The 20,541-nt window shown below is 41.1% G+C and overlaps 1 protein-coding gene across 2 annotated transcripts in view; it reads right to left on the bottom strand.

Annotated features, from left to right (window-relative positions):
• The window catches only part of HERC6 (HECT and RLD domain containing E3 ubiquitin protein ligase family member 6), a 48,810-nt gene that overhangs the window by 14,761 nt on the left and 13,508 nt on the right, over positions 1 to 20,541 (bottom strand). Inside the window, exons 7-15 of one of the 2 annotated variants that reach the window (XM_040966990.1) lie at positions 17,437 to 17,573; positions 16,348 to 16,426; positions 14,082 to 14,195; positions 13,501 to 13,560; positions 10,544 to 10,637; positions 9,694 to 9,883; positions 6,546 to 6,688; positions 4,869 to 4,943; positions 4,493 to 4,585 (exon numbers count right to left, since the gene is read on the bottom strand). In XM_040966990.1, coding sequence (XP_040822924.1) covers positions 4,493 to 4,585; positions 4,869 to 4,943; positions 6,546 to 6,688; positions 9,694 to 9,883; positions 10,544 to 10,637; positions 13,501 to 13,560; positions 14,082 to 14,195; positions 16,348 to 16,426; positions 17,437 to 17,573 — 985 coding nt within the window. Of the gene's footprint in view, positions 1 to 4,480; positions 4,586 to 4,868; positions 4,944 to 6,536; positions 6,689 to 9,693; positions 9,884 to 10,543; positions 10,638 to 13,500; positions 13,561 to 14,081; positions 14,201 to 16,347; positions 16,427 to 17,436; positions 17,574 to 20,541 lie in introns of both variants that reach the window. The other variant, XM_040966989.1, reaches the window with a different exon arrangement.

Here is a 20,541-nt window from a genome sequence, read left to right as displayed (position 1 = left end):
TAGCATAAAGTCCAGCGTCCATCTGTGCACCAATTCTTGTTCTAGATGCTCCGTTTCCCATCCAGCTCCCTGCCTGTAACCTGGGAGAGCAGTTGAGTAGGCCCAAGGCCTTGGGACCTGCACCCACATGGAAGACCCAGAGGAAGCTACTGGCTCCTGGCTTCAGATTGGCTTAGCTCCCTCCGTTGTGGCCACTTGGGGAGTGACCCAGCAGATGGAGGGGTCTTTCTCTCTGTATCTCCCTCTCTGTTTATCTGTCTTTCTAATAAAAATAAATCTTGAAAAAAGATAAGTTTATTTTGATGCAAAATGAATCTGAATTCTTATACATGGGGTAGATGTTCAACCTACTGAGTAAGATGCTCACTGGAACACTGTAACCCACATCAGTGTGCCCGGGTTTGAAGCCTGACTTCTGAGTCCAGCCTCCTGCTAATGTATATTGTTGGAGGTAGCAATGATAGTTTGAGTAACTGGGTTCCTGCCACCCACATGAGAGACCTAGTCTGAATTCACACCGTCCAGTCTTGGCCCGGCCTGGTCCATCCCAGGCACTGTAACTGGGAAGTGAAATAGCAGTGGGGCCCTTTCTCTCTTTCTCTCCCTAATAATTAAATTTTAAAAATATTGCCTTCACTAAGAAGAACACATGCATGAAGAGTCTTCAAAGAGTTCATGGAAATGTGTATTGTGAAAAAACAGAGTTTACATTTTTAATTATTTGAAAGGCAGAGTGACATAGAAAGAGACTGTATAGTATATATGTATGATATATATGTATATCTATATGTATGATATATAGATAGATGTTATATACCAGTCTGAGTTTCCCAAGTAGGTGGTGGGATTTGACCCATTATCTGCTGCCTCTCAGGGTTTATATTAGCAGAAAGCCAGATCTAAACATCCTGATTTGGGATGTTGGTATCCCAAGCTGCAGCTTAACCTGCTAGACAACAATGCCTAGTCCACATGGAGTTCAAATAATGCTTGCACCAAAGTCAGTTTATCTTTTAATTCCATTTTTTCTGTAATTTCTGACATACCATTCTACTGACTATCAAGCAGTATGTCCTAAGGACTTGGCTGGCACATAGTGTTTAACAATGTCTACCACTGACTATAACAGGAGAGATTTTTGTACCTTCTCTGTCCTAGCAAAGAGCTTGGTTGGAAAGCTGTGTAGTATCTTATTCTGCTTCTCTACTCCTTTTGTCTATAAATTAGATTTTCCTTTCTATACAGACATATGTGCATTGGTAACCCAGTTTGGAACTTATGATAATGAATCCTGTTCTTGAGAGAACAGGATTTTGAAGTCAGCTTTCCATTTTCACCCAGTTTCTTCTCCAGAGTTCCAGAATGTATGGCCTACCTGGGTCCACTATTCATTCAGGCTTAAATTTCTCACTAACAGATGAGACAGGTTCAACAGAAAGAAGAAACATTGTATGAAAGAACACAAGAGGGGTGAAAGGACTTGTTTAAGGGAAACTATGTGGCAATTAGGTTTGGGGAAGAAAGGCTTAATCTATCTCCTCCACTTCCCAAGGAGGATAGGAAAGTAAAAAGAGATGATTCAGAAACAAGAGATGACCTGACAAAAATCAACCTATAAACATACTGTTACCAGACACTGTTAACAATACCTAGAGGAACAGTCTTTATCTATTCAGGCTGTCAATGGGATTTACCTGCTTTTTAAGTTGTTTACATGGAGTATGGTACATGGAAAATGTTTTACACACTCTGCAATTAATAGAGTATGAAAAGAAATGTTTCCTAAATCAAAATGGTGCCTTTTGTGCATATGGTATCTTAGACTTCTCTGTTTCCTCCAGATGGCCTATGTCCTTTGAATAGTTAACAAAAGTCAGTGATGAGTAGGATTTCTGAGTCCTATCTTTAAAGAATACAATCCAAGCATCCTTGGTCAGTGAAATTGGCAGCATTTCATAACTATCCATACCACTTGCACAGAACCCTTGGAATATGTACACATTGGGACTCTGGGTTGATACGAGGTGGTGGTTCCTTTTTTTTATTTTTAAGTACAATGTGAGATATACAGAGAGGAGGAGAGGGAGGAAGATAGTCCATCTGGTCTCCCACATGGGTGCAGGGTCCCAAGGCTTTGGGCCTTCCTGGACTGCTTTCCCAGGCCACAAGCAAGGAGCTGAATGGGAAGTAGAGCTGCCGGGATAAGAACCAGCGCCCGTATGGGATCCTGGTACGTTCAAGGCGAGGACTTTAGCCGCTAGGCCTCCATGCCGGGCCAAAGTGGTAGCTCCTCATTCCTGGGTACTGGGACATGTGGAAAGTCATGAGTAGTTTTTCCCTTTGTTTTTCCCCTTCCCCTAGGAACAACAAAAAGAAATAGCAAAATTGGAAGCAATGAATTCACCCAATTTTCCCTAAACCTTGATCCTTCCCACCTTGATCAACCATGTAATCATTATTTAAAAAAAATAAAATCATAGATAGATATAATCATTCACTGAGACATCACCAGAAAGTATGCTTCAGCAATAAAAAAAATTGAAAATCTTCAGCACAACATCTGGAAGATGAACAGTATGTAAACCAGGGGATGAAGGCTGATGGAAAGAAACAAGATAGTATGGAAATGTCATGTGGGAATGAGACAACTACCAGAAAGGACAGGAAGGATAACAGCAGGTGGGAAACACAACTAAGTTGTTGACTAATAGGCATTATCTGGGAATCAAAGCATATCAGTTGAAGCTTATAAATCAAGCTACAAGAACCTTAAAGAGATTAAAATCCAAAGACTGGCACTAAGCACAAAGTAGTGTCAATATTGAAATTGGTTAGAGGAGGAGAGGAAAGCAGGAAAGATCAGCTTACTAGTGTCAGCACTGCTCATAATAGGGAAACAATAGGTAGGCTCTAAAGAAAGGACAGTAATAAGAAATGCAGAGTAAAATAAACTGGGCAGCAGATCTCTGGCCTAATGTGTAAGACACTAGCAAAATTGCTCAAGTTGCATATAAGACTGTCAGGGTTCCATGCCTGTCTCAGGTTCTGATTCCAGCTTCCCACTTAGATACATCCTGGGAAGCAGCAGCAATGGCTCAAATAACTGAGTTCCTGCCACCTACATGGAAGACCTGCAATGAGTTTCTGGCTCCCAGCTCTCCCCAGCTAGGGGTCAGTTCGGTGCATTTGGGGAATGAAGCTGCAATTGAAGCTCTTTGTCTTTGTCTCTCTACCTCTCAGATAAATAGATTTTTTTCCAGTTAAGTTGAATTATGATTAAATCATCACATTGGGAAAGATCACAAAATTTGGTAACACCGCATTGGTGGCAACATGTGGAAGAGGCATTTCATGCACTATGGTAAGAAACTTAGGTAGTATAAACTGTACCAGGCAATTTGACAACACTTAATAATTACAGGGAAAGTACTAACCATTATAAAAAAAAAATTGGGACAAGCAAACATCCCAGACTGATGAGGAAAAGTTTCCAACTAATGACTTTGAAGAGAAAGATAAGATTAGAAACATCATAATATGGGTGGGGCTTCTCCCTTTATTCTCCCCTTATCCCAGATCTAGAAGTAATAATAATATGGAAACAATGGTCACACCCATTTTCCTGTAGTCTTTGACCCTTTGTGCCCTAATCAACTATGTAAAGATTATCAAAATAAAATAATAAAAAAAGAAACATCACTATAAGGCAAACTTAACGAGAAAAACAATGTACAAAATGATTAAATAAGCACTTTTGTATGTATAAAACTGACAGAAGTATTGCAATAGAAGACTTCCTATTGCCACCTGAATCCACTGATGAAACTGCATAAACAAGACTGAGACAACCAGAACGAATGCACTGGAGCCCAGAGAGGTGGAGAGAAATGGAGGCTGCCACTTGCTTTACAATAATCTAGCAAAAACAGTCACAATAAAATCAGTAGATGAAGAAATCATGGCAAAATACCAAAGTGGTGTATCTTGCCGATGAATTTCATTAGACTACATCTCTGTATATTGTGTAGGTTTGAAAATTTTATATATGAAACAAAACAAGCTCAGGAAACAGCTGATGGTTTGAGTGTGTATGCCCATTATCCAGTGTGGTAGTGCTGGGATGGTGAAATCTTTAAGAGGTGGTGGTCTGATGGGAGATGATTACATCATGGAGGTACTGGCCTCAGAAGGGATTGATGTTGGTCTAGGAATGAGACCAATTTGGTTTTCCTGAGAGGAGGTGACAAGGCTTGGCTGCCTCACGTAGTTGGCCTCTTCAGCAGATGGTCTATTCCCTTTCTGCTCTACCATGCTGGGATGCAACAGGGTACAGAGAGCGTCCTTGTCAGGATGCTGGCACCATGTTCACCACAGACCTCTGGAATCATAAGTTAAATGCACTTCTTTGCTTTATAAAGTCCCCTGCCCAGGGGATTTCACTATAACAACACAAAATATATGAATAAAACATATAACAAACCCGCTTTATGGCCGATGAATTTCTTTGCAGTATTCTAACTTTGGAAAGCAAATCGAAGATAAATGGGAAATCCTTGAAAATGAGACTGAAAGCGATTTCAGTTTCCTAAAAAAATAGAGAGAATTGTTTTTATAATGAAAAGAAAAACAATCATTTCCATATCACCTTGAATTTTGTAGAAAACAGATTGGAGATATAGGTGAAAGATCTTTTTAAGCTTTTAAATATCATCTAATTTGGGGACTTCACTATTACAATGAAGAAATTTCCAAATTCCATTTGTTAGAGGCTACTACATACTAGTGATCTGCCCCACTTCCAAGAACATTTTAATAAGCACAAATGTTATTCTAACCATAGAGCATGTTGCGAGCGGCCATCTATTTACCTCTGTATCAAGGAAGTTGGAGAGCTCAAGTATGTGGAAAGCATTTTCTGGCAGTCGGCAGAGAGTTTTGTTCACCTAAAGAGAACAGAACCACATGCATTCCATTTTGTATCAATAAGTGATTTAAGCTAGTTATTGATATTATACAAAGGATGATTTTTATCAATACCTAGAACAGATAATGACAGAGCTCTATATCATTTCCATTTTTTGCCTATAATTTTTCTAATTTTAATTTCAAAATATTGTCAAAGATACAAGATGTTGGCAGTGAGGATTAGTCAACTAATTCTTAGAGCTTGGGTTTACTGGAAACTTTTTCTAGAGCTTCAGACTAAAAACACCAAGAAAAGCCAACAAACTTTTGGCAAATTTAGCACTTTCTCATTTGTTACTGCAAATACACTTGGCATACACTATTTTGTTAGACATAGTACAAACTATCAGAAAAATGATCTCAACCTTTATTGCATATTAACATTAATATAAAGATACAGTAACTAGGATAGCGTTAAACTGGCACAAAAACAGGGGTTACATTTGTGGCGCAGTGGATTAAACCACTGCTTGTAACCAGAGCACCAGTTTAAATCCTGGTTGCTCTACTTTTGATTCATTTCCCAATAAATGTATCCCGGAAAGCAGCAGATGAAGACCGTGTGCTTGGGCCCGGCGGCGTGGCCTAGTAGCTAAAGTTCTCACCTTGAACGTGCCAGGATCCCATATGGGTGCTGGTTCTAATCCCTGCCACTCCACTTCCCATCCAGCTCCCTGCTTGTGGCCTGGGAAGGCAGTCAAGGATGGCCTAAAGCTTTGGGACCCTGCACCCGTGTGGGGGACCTGGAGGAGGTTCCTGGCTCCTGGCTTCGGATTGGCACAGCACCGGCTGTAGGGCTCACTTGGGGAATGAATCATCGGACGGAAGATCTTCCTCTCTGTCTCTCCTCCTCTCTGTATATCTGAGTTTGTAATAAAAATAAATAATTCTAAAAAAAAAAAAAAAGACTGCATGCTTAGGCTCCTGCCATATTCATGGAAGACCTAAATGAAGTTCCAGGCTCCTAACAAAAACTTGGCTCAACCTTGGCCATTGCAGTCACTTGGGAAGTTAGCCAGCTTTCTCTCTGTAACTCTTCCTTTCAAATGAATAACTAAATCTTTAGAAAAAAAGAAAAAGAAATCTCACATCTGTAATGAAGCAGTGTATATACCGCTTTTCTTGCCATAATTTCCTAAACAACATAATATAACAACTATTTACATGTAGTTTATATTGTAGCCTAAAGGTAATTTAAGGTGTTAAGGAGATGATAACAGGTTATATGTAAATATTATACGGTGCTTAAACATCCATGGATTTTGGTTCTAGAATCAGTTCCCTGCATATATTGAGAGCAGATTACATTTTAAAGAATGTTTATCTGCTCATGATTTTTTATTTTTGTTTTTGTTTCCTAAGACTGCAGTTAACAGGCTACTGCTTATGATGGCCTTATACTATTTTGGAATTCCAGTTTGAATCCCTGTTTTTCCACTTTTGACCCAGCTCCTTGCTAGTGCACTTGGCAAACAGATAAATATTTAAAGAAGAAAGACTTTAGCTAGCTGAGACCAAGGAGATTGCAATTTAATAAAGCAGTATATACATTTCTTTAGATGAGCCCTTACCGTATGCACCTTTTTCAATGTTTCTAGAAGAGCTTTCAGGTTTTTATCAGTTTTATCATGTTTAATGGATTTAATCTGAGTGACGACAGCTGTTTTAAGCATCTGGACCAGTGTGTTCAGAGAAGATTCTTTCAAGGTTCCACAACACTTTTCTGAGAAGTAAATACAGTTGTGATAAATATAGTCCTCCCATGCCCCAGCCACTCCTCCCATCCATCTGTCAACATCTGGAAAACACTTACTTCTCATAGATGTGGGGGGAAATGTTTTCCCTGTTTAACTGTTATCAGAATTGAAAGCTCAAATTCTCAATTGGATGAACTTTGTCCATGGGTTGAAATGTGAAATTTGTGATTTTAAAACAACATTATATGGTATCTGTAAAGTCTGACAATGAACACAGAAACTGCCAGTGGAACCAGTGGATGGAAGAGCTCTCTCTTAATGTCTGTTCCTCTGCATTTCCAATAACATGAAAGTTAATAAATGTGTGTTTATCTTAAAATGTGTAGGATCAATCAGAAACTGATCCAAAAAAAAAAAGTATAATAGATGCATGAGAATTCTTTAAAATTTCAAGGTGAGGTGAACTGCCATGATGGCTCAGTGACTAAATCCTTGCCTTATACATGCTGGGATCCCATATGGATTTTGGTTCATGTCCCAGCTGCTCTACTTCCTGTCAGATCTCTGCTTGTGGCCTGGGAAAGCAAAAAAGGACTGCCCAAAGCCTTGGTATCCTGCACCCGTGCAGGAGAAATGGAAGAAGCTCCTGGCTTCTGGCTTCAGAATCGTTTGGTTTGGGTCATTGTGATCATTTGGGTAATGAGCCAGTAGGCAGAAGATTTTTTTCTTTGTCATTCCTTCTCTCTGTAAATCTGCCTTTCCAATAAAAACAAATAAACCTTAGGGCCTGGCACAATAGCCTAGTGGCTAAAGTCCTCGCCTTGCACGTGCCTGGATCCCATATAAGCGCTAATTCTAATGCTGGTGGCCCTGTTTCTCATCCAGCTCCCTGCTTGTGGCCGGGGAAAGCAGCAGAGGATGGCCCAATGCCTTGGGATGTTACATCTGTGTGGGAGACCCGAAAGAAGTTCCTGCTTCTGGCTTCCGATCGGCTCAACTCTGACTGTTGTGGCCATTTGGGGAGTGAATCATTAGAAGATCATCTTCTCTGTATCTCCTCTTTTCTGTATATCTAACTATCCAACAAAAATAAATAAATCATAAATAAATAAACCTTAAAAAAAGTTCAGGGTCAGACAGGTGCTTGGAAGAATGCTTTTCAAACCTAGAAACAATAAAAAAGTAGTAAAGTAGGCTGCATACAATTTTTTAAACATAAATTTGCTATTTAAAAAGTTATTTAGGGCCCGGCACGGTGGCACAAGTGGTTAAGGTCCTTGCCTTGCACGCCCAGGATCCCATATGGGCGCCAGTTCTATCCCGGCAGCCTCACTTCCCATCCAGCTCCCTGCCTGTGGCCCGGGAAAGCAGTCGAGGACGGCCCAAAGCTTTGGGACCCTGCACCCGCGTGGGAGACCCGGAAGAGGCTCCAGGCTTCGGATCGGCATAGCATCCTCCATTGCGCTCACTTGGGGAGTGAATCATTGGACGGAAGATTTTCCTCTCTGTCTCTCCTCCTCTCTGTATATCCGCCTTTCCAATAAAAAAAAATAATAAAAATAAGATCTTTTTTTAAAAAAAAGTTATTTAAAGGGCTCTGCGCGGTGGCACAGTGGTTAAGGTCCTCGCCTTGCATGCCTGGGATCCCATATGGGCGCTGGTTCTAATCCCGGCGGCCCCACTTCCCTTCCAGCTCCCTGACTGTGGCCCGGGAAAGCAGTCAAGGAGGCCCAAAGCTTTGGGACTCTGCACCCACGTGGGAGACCCGGAAGAGGCTCCTGGCTTCGGATCGGCATAGCATGGGGCTGTTGTGCTCACTTGGGGAGTGAATCATTGGACGGAAGATCTTCCTCTCTGTCTCTCCTCTCTGTATGTCCACCTTTCCAATAAAAATAAAATAAATCTTTAAAAAAATAGTTATTTAAAAAAAAACCTGAATGCTTTGGGCCTTGTACCTAGATATGAGACCCAGAAGAAATTCCTAGATCCTGGCTTTGGCTTGGCCTGGCCTGGCCTTGCCCCGACAGTTGCCATGTCATGTGTCCTGAGTCAATTTCTAGGTCCACATCAATGGAACCAGCAGATAAAAGATCTTTGTCTGTCATACTCTGTAATTCTGCCTTTCAAATAAATAACCTTCTTTTTAAACAACACATTTTTGTAAGTTTCTATATAGTGAATACCTTTTTAAGTTTATGCAAGAAACCAGAATTTGTAACCATTCAGGACAGGAACTTGTTGCCTTATAATTTTACTGTACATGTCTTCTTTACCTTTTAAGCTTTGGATCTTCATCACTGGCTTAAGATAATAAAATGTAGTTCAGAGTACTGAATAAAGTAAATAATAATGTTTAACGTTTGTTTTTTATCACCTGTTTTAAACAGCTAAAGTTTTAAAATAATGCAAGCAAAAATTTTTAAAGTACACAGTGATCTTCACTGAAAAGTGTATAATTATTAAGTTGATGTCAAAGCCATGTCTAAGAACCTTCCATGTCCACCATACCTGCTCTGTGCAACAGTAATAATGGTTTTCATAGCATTCGGTAAATCCTTGCAGTGTTTTTATACCATGTATACTTGGGTATGTGCATATTTGTGTACTTTTGGCATCTCCTATATAGCATTTGTGATCCTTCTACTTCAGACTACAACTCTACAAAAATAATATAACAGGGCCTGGCACAGTAGCCTAGTAGCTGAAGTCCTGTCTTGAATGCGCCAGGATCCCATATGGGCGCTGCTTCTAATACCAGTGGCCCCTCTTCCCAACCAGCTCCCTCTTGTGGCCTGGGAAAGTAGCTGAGGACGGCCAAAGTCTCGGGACCTGTACCTGTGTAGGAGACCCAGAAGATGCTCTGGGCTCCTGGCTTCAGATTGGCTCAGCTCTAGCTGTTGCAACTGCTTGGGGAGTGAATCATTGGACGGAAGATCTTCCTCTCTGTCTCTCCTCCTCTCTATATATCTGACTTTGCAATAAAAATAAATACATTTTTTTTTAAAAAAAGATAATATGACATGAAACTTACTCAGGATTTTTAAAGACTTGTTATTCATTTCACAAACAGCCTCTGCGAACGGAACCACCAGCTCATTTGAATTGTTAGGGTCCCACATCACAGGACACTCTGGGAGCAGAAGGAAAATTAACAAAGCTTCTTGGTGTGGAGAACGGTAAGGGAGAGCTCTGAGGAGATCTTCCTGAAGACATGTTGTTATCTGTCATGGGAACAGGATCAGAATAAAAAAAATTCCACATGGAACATAGTCTGAGAAACAAGCTCTGAGAGCACAGGTTTCACTTGACCATTTCCAAGGGAAGTCATCAGTTGGTCTTTCTGAAACCTACTGGTGAAACGCCACACCTTAGTGCATCCCAGATGCCCTGAGCTGGTGTGTGAGAGCCACCCACCCCATTGTACACCAGCATGCATGGAGACAAAAGAGCGAAATCACATGCACAAGAACTCTCTCTATGAGTGAACCCGGGATAGGGGTCCCAACTAACAGAGCTCTAACAGGGACAGTCCTGTAACCATGACCTGAGTACAAGGGAGCTCCCAAGAGATCATGGAAAACAAAATGAAAACACAAACTTGGGCAAGTATTTAGTATAGTGCTTAAGATGCCTGTGTCTCATTTCAGAGTGTCCATGGTGCAGACACAACTCCAGACTCCAGCTTCATGCTAACACAGACTGGAAGCAGTGATGATGGCTCGAGTAGTTGAGTGCCTGGCACCCATGTGGGAGACACAATGTCTAGAACATAGAAACCTCATGATGAACACTAGACCCCCTCTTCTAGCCTGAGCAGAAAGACTACAGTCATGGCACCTCTCATAAAGAAGTTATTTTCTTTCTCATTATTGGCTATTTACCATAGACGAAATCCATTTCTGTCCTGTTAACTTCCTGAAGATGTCTCCTGCCATTTCTAGGTCCACATCAATGGAAAAGTTTTTTTGCATTTCCCTGTGACAAGAAATGTAAAAAAAAAAAAATCATATAAACAGATGGAAGGGAATATTTATAAATGAGGAAATTTGTTGCTTTATTTTATTATATAAAAGATGGAATTTCTAAAAGCTTGCTTCATTTCAAAATCATGAACTCACTTGACACAGTAAAACTTATAAATTTTATATTTTCATGGTTAAGAGAGAACAATTATTATCTCAGTATTAGTAAAATCAAGTTTGGGATGAAATATTAGCACAGTTGTATTTGCTAACTCTTATCATTGAAGAAGCCATCTACTCTTACACATGCCTGGTATACTAAGAATTGAAACTACCAACCACATCCACTATTTACATTGATCTAACTTTGCAGTTCCACTGTTTTCATTAGCATGACTTTACTCTTTCAGAAGCCCTTGTGCGTTCATTATATGAACTTTCTGAAAGATTCATTGACTCTTCAATAGATACAGCAATAGAGAGTTTGGGCCCAAAGATTCTTTAAGGAATCCCATTCCTTCAAGTCCTTACTTTGGTGTTTCCACCCATTCTGGATTGCTGAATATTTACCCAAAACCCATCAAGTTCCCAGTCTCCCTCTCCAACAAGGCAGCACTGCCTAGGTATGGTGATCTCACTGAGCGTCTTATCCACAGGCTATTTTGAGTGATATTTAAAAAGTCCAATAATATTTAAAATAATAGATCATCAAGAAAAAGTACCGGGGCTAAAATGTTTGTGCATGTAGTCAAAGATTTGTAAGTTTCTCCTTAAAATGTATTCTTCTTTACAGCTTTTGGCATCTTAAGAATTCATCACTCCTGGGAAACATGCATGAATACTTTGTTTTGAAAGATAATATTATTTTTAAAATATTTGTTTATTTGAAAAACAGAGTTACAGAGAAACAGGGTAAGATAGAACTCTTCCATCCACTGGTTCACTTTCCAAATGGTGGCCGGCAGGAGCCAGGAACTCCATTCTGGTCTCCCAAACATGTGTTAGGGCCCAAGCACTTGGGTCATCTTTGCTGCTTTCCCAGGCACTTTAGCAGGGAGCTGGATTGCAGCTGGAGCACTACTGGATGGTGGCTTAACCTGTTGTGCCACAGTGCTGGACCACCAAATGTATAAAGTGTTTCCTGCTGTTGGTGTGGGGAAGAAATATAATCCATTATCTAGAACTGTCTCCCCTTTCCAGTGTATGAGAGTAACAAAGAGAGGACAGTAAATGGAAGATGAGAAGGCCCCAAGAAGAGGCAAGCAGTGTTCTGGTTTTGAAACCAGAGTTCTCTTTAACTGGGTTTCCTCTTGACACCCCAGAAACCCAAAAACCTCCTGTTTCTGCCAACCTACTATTTCTGGACTGTGCTTGAAGAATAGGTTTCAGCCATGAAGGTCTGATGATACCTTACAAAGTTTCTATTTTAAAGGGAGCCACTTGGGACATGGTTGTTCATGTGCAGAAGAACATGGGTACACACAGAAAACAAAACCAAACAGACATAAGTAGGACCAGAACTTACATGTACCAGAGCCCTTTCAGAGCCAGGAGTCTGATGAATTAGCAAATCCCATGTCTGAACCCATCTTATTAAATTTTACCATAAATGGCCTGATTCCAAGCCCACCAGGTCAGAGCCTCCCTTGCCAGCATTTCTAACCAAATCCATGAAACTTTCTTTCAGACCACTATTAGGAGGCAGGCCACACCACTTGTCTCCTTTTCCTGGCCAGCAATGAAAGAGAACCCAAAGCCTGTGTCACCACTTGACTTCTGTAGCCATCAAATAGCTGACCTGCTTCTCTCAGTAACATATTTTCCTGTCTTTGGCTGGATCAACATAGGTAAACAGGGATTCCATTTTGGATTCTATAAAGATAATATGTAAAGAAGCTGCTACTGAGAAGCTGTGGCAGTTAGCTTTCCTGGGCTTTTCAGATGAAGCTGTTAGGCCCCAACCATTCAGCCAGGCCCCCAAGCTGACTTGAACTGTCCCTGGATTAAGAACCAATTACACTAACGAAAGTTTTGTGGGCACAAGAGATGGTAGGATCAACTGAGTACCATTCAGTGGCCAGCAGGAAGCACAACATGCAGAACCTTTTAATGCCAAGCTACCAGAAGTAAAATTATATTTTCCTCTATAGTAAAACAAGACCCATTCTCCTTATCGTTCTCACAGACAGAATGATACATAATGATGTTCACTGTTGGCATCTAAGTAACTAAAGCAATATCAGATTAAATGAATCCATTGTGAATACACAAATTCTGAAAAAACATCATTCAGGACTTTGGGACATCTACATTGGGGTCCAAGGGGTTAAGCTGCCTTTCTGACACCAGGATTCCATATGAGTGCTGGTTTGAGTCCTGACTGTTCCAGTTCCCCAGCTACTTCCATCCAGCTCCCTGCTAAAGTGCCTAGGAAAGCAGCAGAAGACGGACCAAGTGCCTATCCTTGCCCTTATGTGGGGTGGGGAGATCCAGACACAATTTCTGGCTCCTGGCTTTGGATTGGTCTGCTCCCTCCCTTTGCCATTAGAGGAGTAAATGCAGAGACTCTCTCTCCCTCCCTCCCCCTCTCACTGTAGCTCTGCCTTTCAAATAAATAAAATCATTTTTTTAAATGTCATTTGATCTAGTCAGATAACAGCAGAAGAGAGTTCAGAGGAAATACAAGATGTTTATTAGTAATCACAGCTTGTGGTGGTCTCAGCAAATCCCATCATAAAGTGATTATTAACAATCTCTAGGCAGGACTTTTTGCATATAGATAACAAAATTCACAAAAGCAACTAGAAACATTAGGAACTATCCATTTTAAATATTCCCATGATTTTAAACATAGGATAATTTCATATAAATAATACCTTTTCTTTAAAAAACTTGCAGTTAGACAAGCAGGTGATGAAAAGATCATTCTAATTTCCCTGAAAAAGTAATGGCAATAGTTAAGTCAAAATTCTCTAAATCATGTCTTCTTTAATCTCATGTCTGAATAAATACTATGGAAACATTACTAATGAAGATAATTATTGTTTAAATAGTCTTCTAAATTCCAATTACACATTGTACAAATAACTGCTAAATTTCACAAAAGCTCTTTATAAAGAAAATTCATAATTTTGGAGGTCAGAACTCCGAAAACTTCAGAGAGCAAACTACAACGATATGAAAACAACCCACATTACTGCAGTTTTGGGAGTTTTTTTATTCTCTCCAACTCCTCTCACCTTAATAAAGTACCTGTGCTATCATATGTATGCAGTATATATTTTTTATTTGTTAAATAAAAAGTACATGGCTGCATACATCAACGATCTATTGAACCTAAGAGATGTTGGAAGAGAATCATGGTTAAAGTGCAAACGCCCCTTTCTTAGTCTACAGTAAAATGATCAAGGCTTCAGGAACAGATAAGAGGGATTTCTGATTGATCAGGGAGAGTCACCTTTTAGCCTCTTGTTCATCGCTTCTTCTTTTCACTTCTGTGCATTTTCTTATCAGAGCTTGATTAATTCGGCTTATTTCTGGAAGGTTTTTCCTGGGAACAGTTGTGGAAGCAACATCCTTCAAGGAAGAAAAAAACAGAAATGACCATACACACACACACACACACACACACACACACACACACACGCTGAGTAAGAGATGAAATGGCAAATCATTTGGTACTGCCACTCAGGTGGGTGTTTGCTGGAGGCAGCCTGGCATAGATTGTTTTGGCTGTTCTACTTCCTGACCTGGGTTACATTGCTTAGTCTGAACCTCAGTTTATCATTAAAAAAAAAAAAAAAGATAACACAAAACAATTGAAACCAGGGCCTCAAAAGCTAATTCTTGATCAATACTCATGAAAGCATTATCCACAACAAGATGATGATGGGGCAGAAACTTGACGCAGTGGTTAAGATGCTGCTCAAGACCCGAGTCCCATTGGTCTGATATCTGGTTTGAGTCCTGTGTTGTCCTCCCATTTTTTTGTAATCATGACACAATATCTAGGTCATTCCCCTTCATTCACTGAAAACTGTAGATAGCACTTCAGGGTTGGCATTGTGGTGCAGCAGGTAAAGCTGTTCTGAGATGATGGCATTCCATATTGGCACCTGTCTGAGTCCTGCCTGCTCCATTTTCAATCTAGCTCCCTCTCATGGGCTGGGGAAGCATCAGAAGATGGCCAGAGTCCTTGGGCCCCTGGCACACACATGGGAGACCATCATGGATTCTTGGTTCTGGTCTTCATTTTGATCCAGCCTTGGCTGATATGACCATTTGGGGAGTAAAGTAGCACATGAAAGACCACACACACAAACACACACACAGGAAACCACTCAGGGCTCATCCCAAGAGGGAACTGCACAGCTGTGCTGACTGGCGTCATCTTAAGTTAATGCACACAGATCTGAAACGAGCCTCATTCTTTTCAAGAACATCTGCTTTCTCACTCGCATGCAGCTTTTTTCTCCTTTCACTTCTGCTGCACTCCTCTGCCTCTCTGACACTCAGGTGGGGACCCTACCTCATGTTTCACCGAGAATATCCCAGTAATCTCCTCCCACCATCCACCTTTCCTCACTGGTGTTGTTCCTCTGATCAGTGGGAGGGAGATTTCTGCTCAAAGCCATCAGTTTTGCACTGGAGTTAGCCTCCTCATGCCTTTTCAGGATACTGCTTCCTCCACTGTTCACTTTCCCAAGTACCATGAGAGACGCCGCTCTGGTTCTTTATTTTCCATCCCTTTCCAGTTTTCAGAGTTGGCCCAGATATCCTTTCCACTCACTAGCTTCCTCTCTGTGCATCTCCCTCTGGTCTGCAAGTCTTCATCCTCTCTCTGCTAAAGCAACACAAGCTTAGTAAGACAGAAACCAACTCTCTGTACTACCCTTGCCTGATTTCTCAATTGTGTCTCATGTCTTCTGAACTTTCCTCCTCCTGGCAGGAGTAGGGAGCCTCTGTTTGCCCAAGAGCTGTTTGGATGCTGAGAACCCCATTTGCCGGCCACACAGATTTAGCAAATTATAAATCAGCCTGCTTAGAGATTTTATGAATTTCAAGTCCTGCCTGCAGGTGCCATGACAGAGCCAGACCCAATGATTCCACAGCCCTCACAGGGTCCATAGGCTGCAGGCTCCCCGCTCATTTCTTCTGTCAACCTGATGAGCCAACCCTCCCTGGGTTACCCTCTAGGAGTTCCTTCCTGGTTCCTTCTCCAGCACCTGACTTCTCATGCAGAAATCTGATAGTGCTTGATTCTGCCCCATCCTTTCCGCATATTTACCTTACTTAGCTTTAAGTACCTTGGCTGAAAATACCTACATAGCAAAGCCAATCTCCACTTTAGCTTCTAGATCGTCTCTCCAGGGACATTTCAACCTGGCCCCATCCCACATGGCTGGCCCGATCCAACTGAAACACTTTGGTGCCTGATACATGGTTATTGCAGTTAATGTTAATCATTAATGCTATTATCATCATTACCTTTATAACTATTATTACTTACTAGAAAGATGCTAGTACAGAAGCAATGAATTTGCATTTGGGTTCATATCTGAAAGAAGTTTAACAAATGAGAAAGCAGAAATTGCTCATATATTTTGAAAAGCATTGTAACAGAGTACCTTATTCTTTTTAGTAAAAAAATCTAAATGCAGACAAATAATGTTTGAAATAATGCTCTGAAACTATAGAGAAATGCAGTTTTAAAAATAAACAGTGTATTAGGTACCTGACAGGTTGTTACAAAATTAGCATATGTTCCAGCAAAAATGTGTTTGACTTGAACATCCACCAGGTCTAAAAGAAAGTTATAAATCCAAGTTTAGAGTTTTTAAAAGTAAGAAATAAATGATTCATTACCAAGTCAAATTTGTTTATTAGCAATTTATACTTTCCTAACATGAATTTTGGCTACAAGTATCACAAAAGATTAATTTTTATCTGATCACATCATATATCCATTTAATTGGAATCTCAGTTTTCCATAAAGTTGCATAATGAGGACAGCCTGATGTGCATTAGAAGAGGTTTGCTTAAATTTATACGAGTATACATTGAGAGGCAGGAATCTGGCTTAGCAGTTAAGACAAGGGTTAAAAGGCCAAGATCAGAGTACCTATGTTCAAACCCCAGCTCCAGCTCCTTATGCCAGCTTTCTGTTCTATTTATGATGAGACATTGTAAGTGATGGCTAAAGAAACCGGGTTCCTCCCACACATGTAAAAGACTTGAACTGAGTTCCCAGTTATTGGCCATTCCTGGCCATTACTGACGTTGGGACCACGAACTAGCAGAAAAAACTGCAAGTCTATCTTCTTTGTATGCCTTTCAAATTAAAAACGAAAAATTTTAAGTGAGTTATCATGGTGCTTAAGTCACTATTTAAGATCTTTAGTATCACTTCAATCTTTACAAATGATTACCAAATACATGAGAAATTACTGCATATGAAAAAAAGGCAAGGTGGAAGTTGAAAAAAAGGAAGTCCTTGAAGGACTCTGGCTCTAGGTGTTCCTTTGAAAGGAAGTGACTTGGGAGCAGGCATTTGACAGACAGGTTAGGATGCTTCTTGGGACATTTGTGTCCCATGTTGAGTCCTGGCTCTGCTTTTGATTAAGCTTCCTAGGGCCAGGCTTTTGGGGAGTGGGCCAGTAGAGGAAAGATTTTGCTCTGCCTTTGTCTCTCTACTTTTCAAACACATAAAAATTTAAAAAGTAATTTTGTAACAGAGAAAGAAAGTAGATTAATGTTTCTTCTCCAAAGACAACAAGGAACACAAAATCATGAAAACGTGGGACAGCTCATACCGTCAGCAGAAATCAGGCACCTAATACTAAAGTCTTCTGTTATGTCCTCTGCAGGAGCCGGGTTGCTTGTGTCACTTGTTACACGACCAAAACAGACCACCTGACCGCTGGTGTAGACAAATGCCAGAGTGTGATAACTGTAGGAGAAAGGATATGCTATAATGAGACCAGGATACTCATGGGTTTTGAGAAAGACATTGTCATTTATCATCAAATGTGGCACATTTACTAAGAACTCAGTTACCCATCACAGCATCAATATCAGAGGGCACCAAATGATGTGGCTAAACAGATGGTGAATGAATATAAATTCAGTGTTCATCTTAAAGACAGAACATTATTGGTAGGCATGTTCATGGTTTCTGTCATTTGCATTTTAGATCCAATATTTTTCTTAATGCACTGGATAAACTCAAATAGTCCAAGTGCCCCCACAAATAGGTTACACAGCACTCTATGTAGGCAAATATTCAATCATCTTTCCTCATGATGAGATGAACTTTGTCTTATCTACTCAAGCAGGGCAAGCATCATTATTTTTGTTACCAACCAACCCCTACTCTCCAGAACTTAGTAGGGTGACCTTTCAGCAATAGAGTTCAAAAAATTTCTCATAGAAAGGTCAAGAAGAAAAACAGGAGGAAGTGAACTGTATTTGAAACAAGTAATTTTTTCAAAATAAAAAAGAAAAGACATGGGGCAAGTATTTAGTTTAGTGGTTAAGATGACAGTTAAGAGAGAATCAAGATGGCAGAATAGGGTAAGGACATGTTTAAACAGATGGAGCAATACTGGCCAGGGTGAAGCAGAGAGGGCACATTCCAGGAAATAGGAGAGGACAGAACAACAGCAAAGGGGTACCTGGAGACTGACAGACACAGGGAAGCAGTGGACACAATGGTGTGGTGTTCCAGTGACTGATACACCAGCAGCATTCAGCTAACAGCAATCTGAACTCCACCAGCAACCGGAAGTCCACCAACAACAAGGCGGGAAGGGACTTTCACTGGAAGCTTGGAAGGTAAACCCAGACAAAGAACTGTCCTTCCTGCTGGTCTGTTTGATTTGACCAGGAGAAGAGACAGAGCAGCAGATCCCAGAAGGGCAGTGCGAGAACAGAGTGGATTTCATAGCCCAGTCAGCCCCCTAGAGCCGAACTGGGAACCTTTTTGCCTAAGGAGGCAAAGGCAAGGGAAAGGACTGAGCATACCCTGAGCTGGGAGTGAACTCATTCTGACTCAGCAAACTGCAACAACAGGTTCCGCCCAAGAGAGGACTGGGTAGCTCTCAGATCTGATAGCCAGCAGATCAAGAACTCTAGTAATGGCACATCAGGCGCCATTTTGTACAGTGTTGCAAAGAATTAAAGACTGCAAGGACAACAGTGAGCTATGTATGTGCTGAGCTCGGCGAAAACTCACTAAGGTCAGAGCAATTGTACTGGTTCCACTGGAAAATACCGACTATGGCATCATATGGGTCAAAATAGGTCCATGTGGCCCTCAGACCTAATGGCCAACAGGTTCTGGCAAGAGCAGCACCACCAACAACCTAGCTATATAGGGCATCTGGTGTCTCCTTAATCCTGGGATCTTCTCCAACCAAAAGTGAGAGAAAGGTTGTACAGACAACGCTGCAGCCTCAGCACGGTATCACAGGAGGTGGAGACTGGTAAGCCAGGAACTGGGGCTAAGGAGACCATGGTGGAAATCTAACATAAGACCCCAGACTTGGAACTTGCTGGAGGAAGTGGTACAAACAAAGAGCCATGTACCAACTGCAATAAAATAGAACTGTAGACGTGTTAGTGACACAGCTTAGAAACCTGCCCCAAGGAGAAAAATCTGATAACCGGAAGTATAATGACCAAGAGCAAAGGAAGAGACAAAGGCACAATGAACATTACTGAAGGGGATGTATAGTAACTGTGTAACAGAGACTATCATATCCAGATGTGAGGATACAATGCAGTATATATCTCTACTTTCAGACAAAAATGAACTCCCAGTGAAACTTTTTACTATATCCTGACAATAGGATGCTGGACTCCGCTATTGTCCATGCCCTCAATGATGGACATGTGACTGTGTATGGGAATTGTACCATGGTAATGATATAGGGGAGCTCAGGAAGTGGGGAGGGAATTAGGGATGGGATAAGGGAAATCCCTGGGCCTATGGAACTGTATTATAAAATAATAATAATAAAAAGAAGTAAAAAAAAAAAATGTCAGTTAAGATAGCCATACCTACACCAAAGTTCCTGAATCCAATTCCCATCCCATATTCTGGATTTGGTTTCCTGCTGATGCAGACCCAAGGAGACGGTAGTGATAGCTCAAGTGATTGGGTTTCTGACATTTACAAGAGAGACCTGGATTGGATTCCTGGTTCCAATCTTTGGTCTAGACCAGCACTGAACATCACAGTTATTTTGGGGGAATGAACCATCAAAGGAGAGATATCTCTTTCTCTCTCTCTCTCTCCCTCCCTTCCTCCTTTCCTTTCTTCCTTTTTCTCCATTTCTGTCTCTGTCATTGTCCTGGTGTCCCTATGCCTCTTAAATAATCAAAGAGATACCACATAATTTTTTGTATTTTCAGGCTTGACTACTTTCTACATGAGTTGTTCTTTTTTTTTAAGATTTATTTTTATTATTATTTTTTTTTATTGGAAAGGCGGATATACAGAGAGGAGAGACAGAGAGGAAGATCTTCCGTCCAATGATTCACTCCCCAAGTGAGTGCAACGGCCCATGCTATGCTGATCCGAAGCCAGGAGCCTCTTCTGGGTCTCCCACACGGGTGCAGGGTCCCAAAGCTTTGGGCTGTCCTCGACTGCTTTCCTGGGCCACAGGCAGGGAGCTGGATGGGAAGTGGGGCCACCGGGATTAGAACCGGCACCCATATGGGATCCTGGGCGTGCAAGGCGAGGACCTTAACCACTTGCGCCACCACGCCGGGCCCAGATTTATTTATTTTTATTACAAAGTCAGATATACAGAGAGGAGGAGAGACAGAGGAAGATCTTCCGTCCGATGAATCACTCCCCAAGTGAGTGCAATGGCCGGTACTGCGCTGATCCGAAGCTGGGAACCAGGAACCTC

This window comes from Ochotona curzoniae, unplaced genomic scaffold (genome assembly GCF_017591425.1).
Source record: "Ochotona curzoniae isolate NIBS_2020 unplaced genomic scaffold, NIBS_Ocur_1.0 scaffold_4506, whole genome shotgun sequence".
Classification (NCBI taxonomy): Eukaryota; Metazoa; Chordata; class Mammalia; order Lagomorpha; family Ochotonidae; genus Ochotona; species Ochotona curzoniae.
The sequence above is the reverse complement of the archived record's forward strand: the minus strand, read 5'-3'. Positions and strand labels throughout refer to the sequence as shown.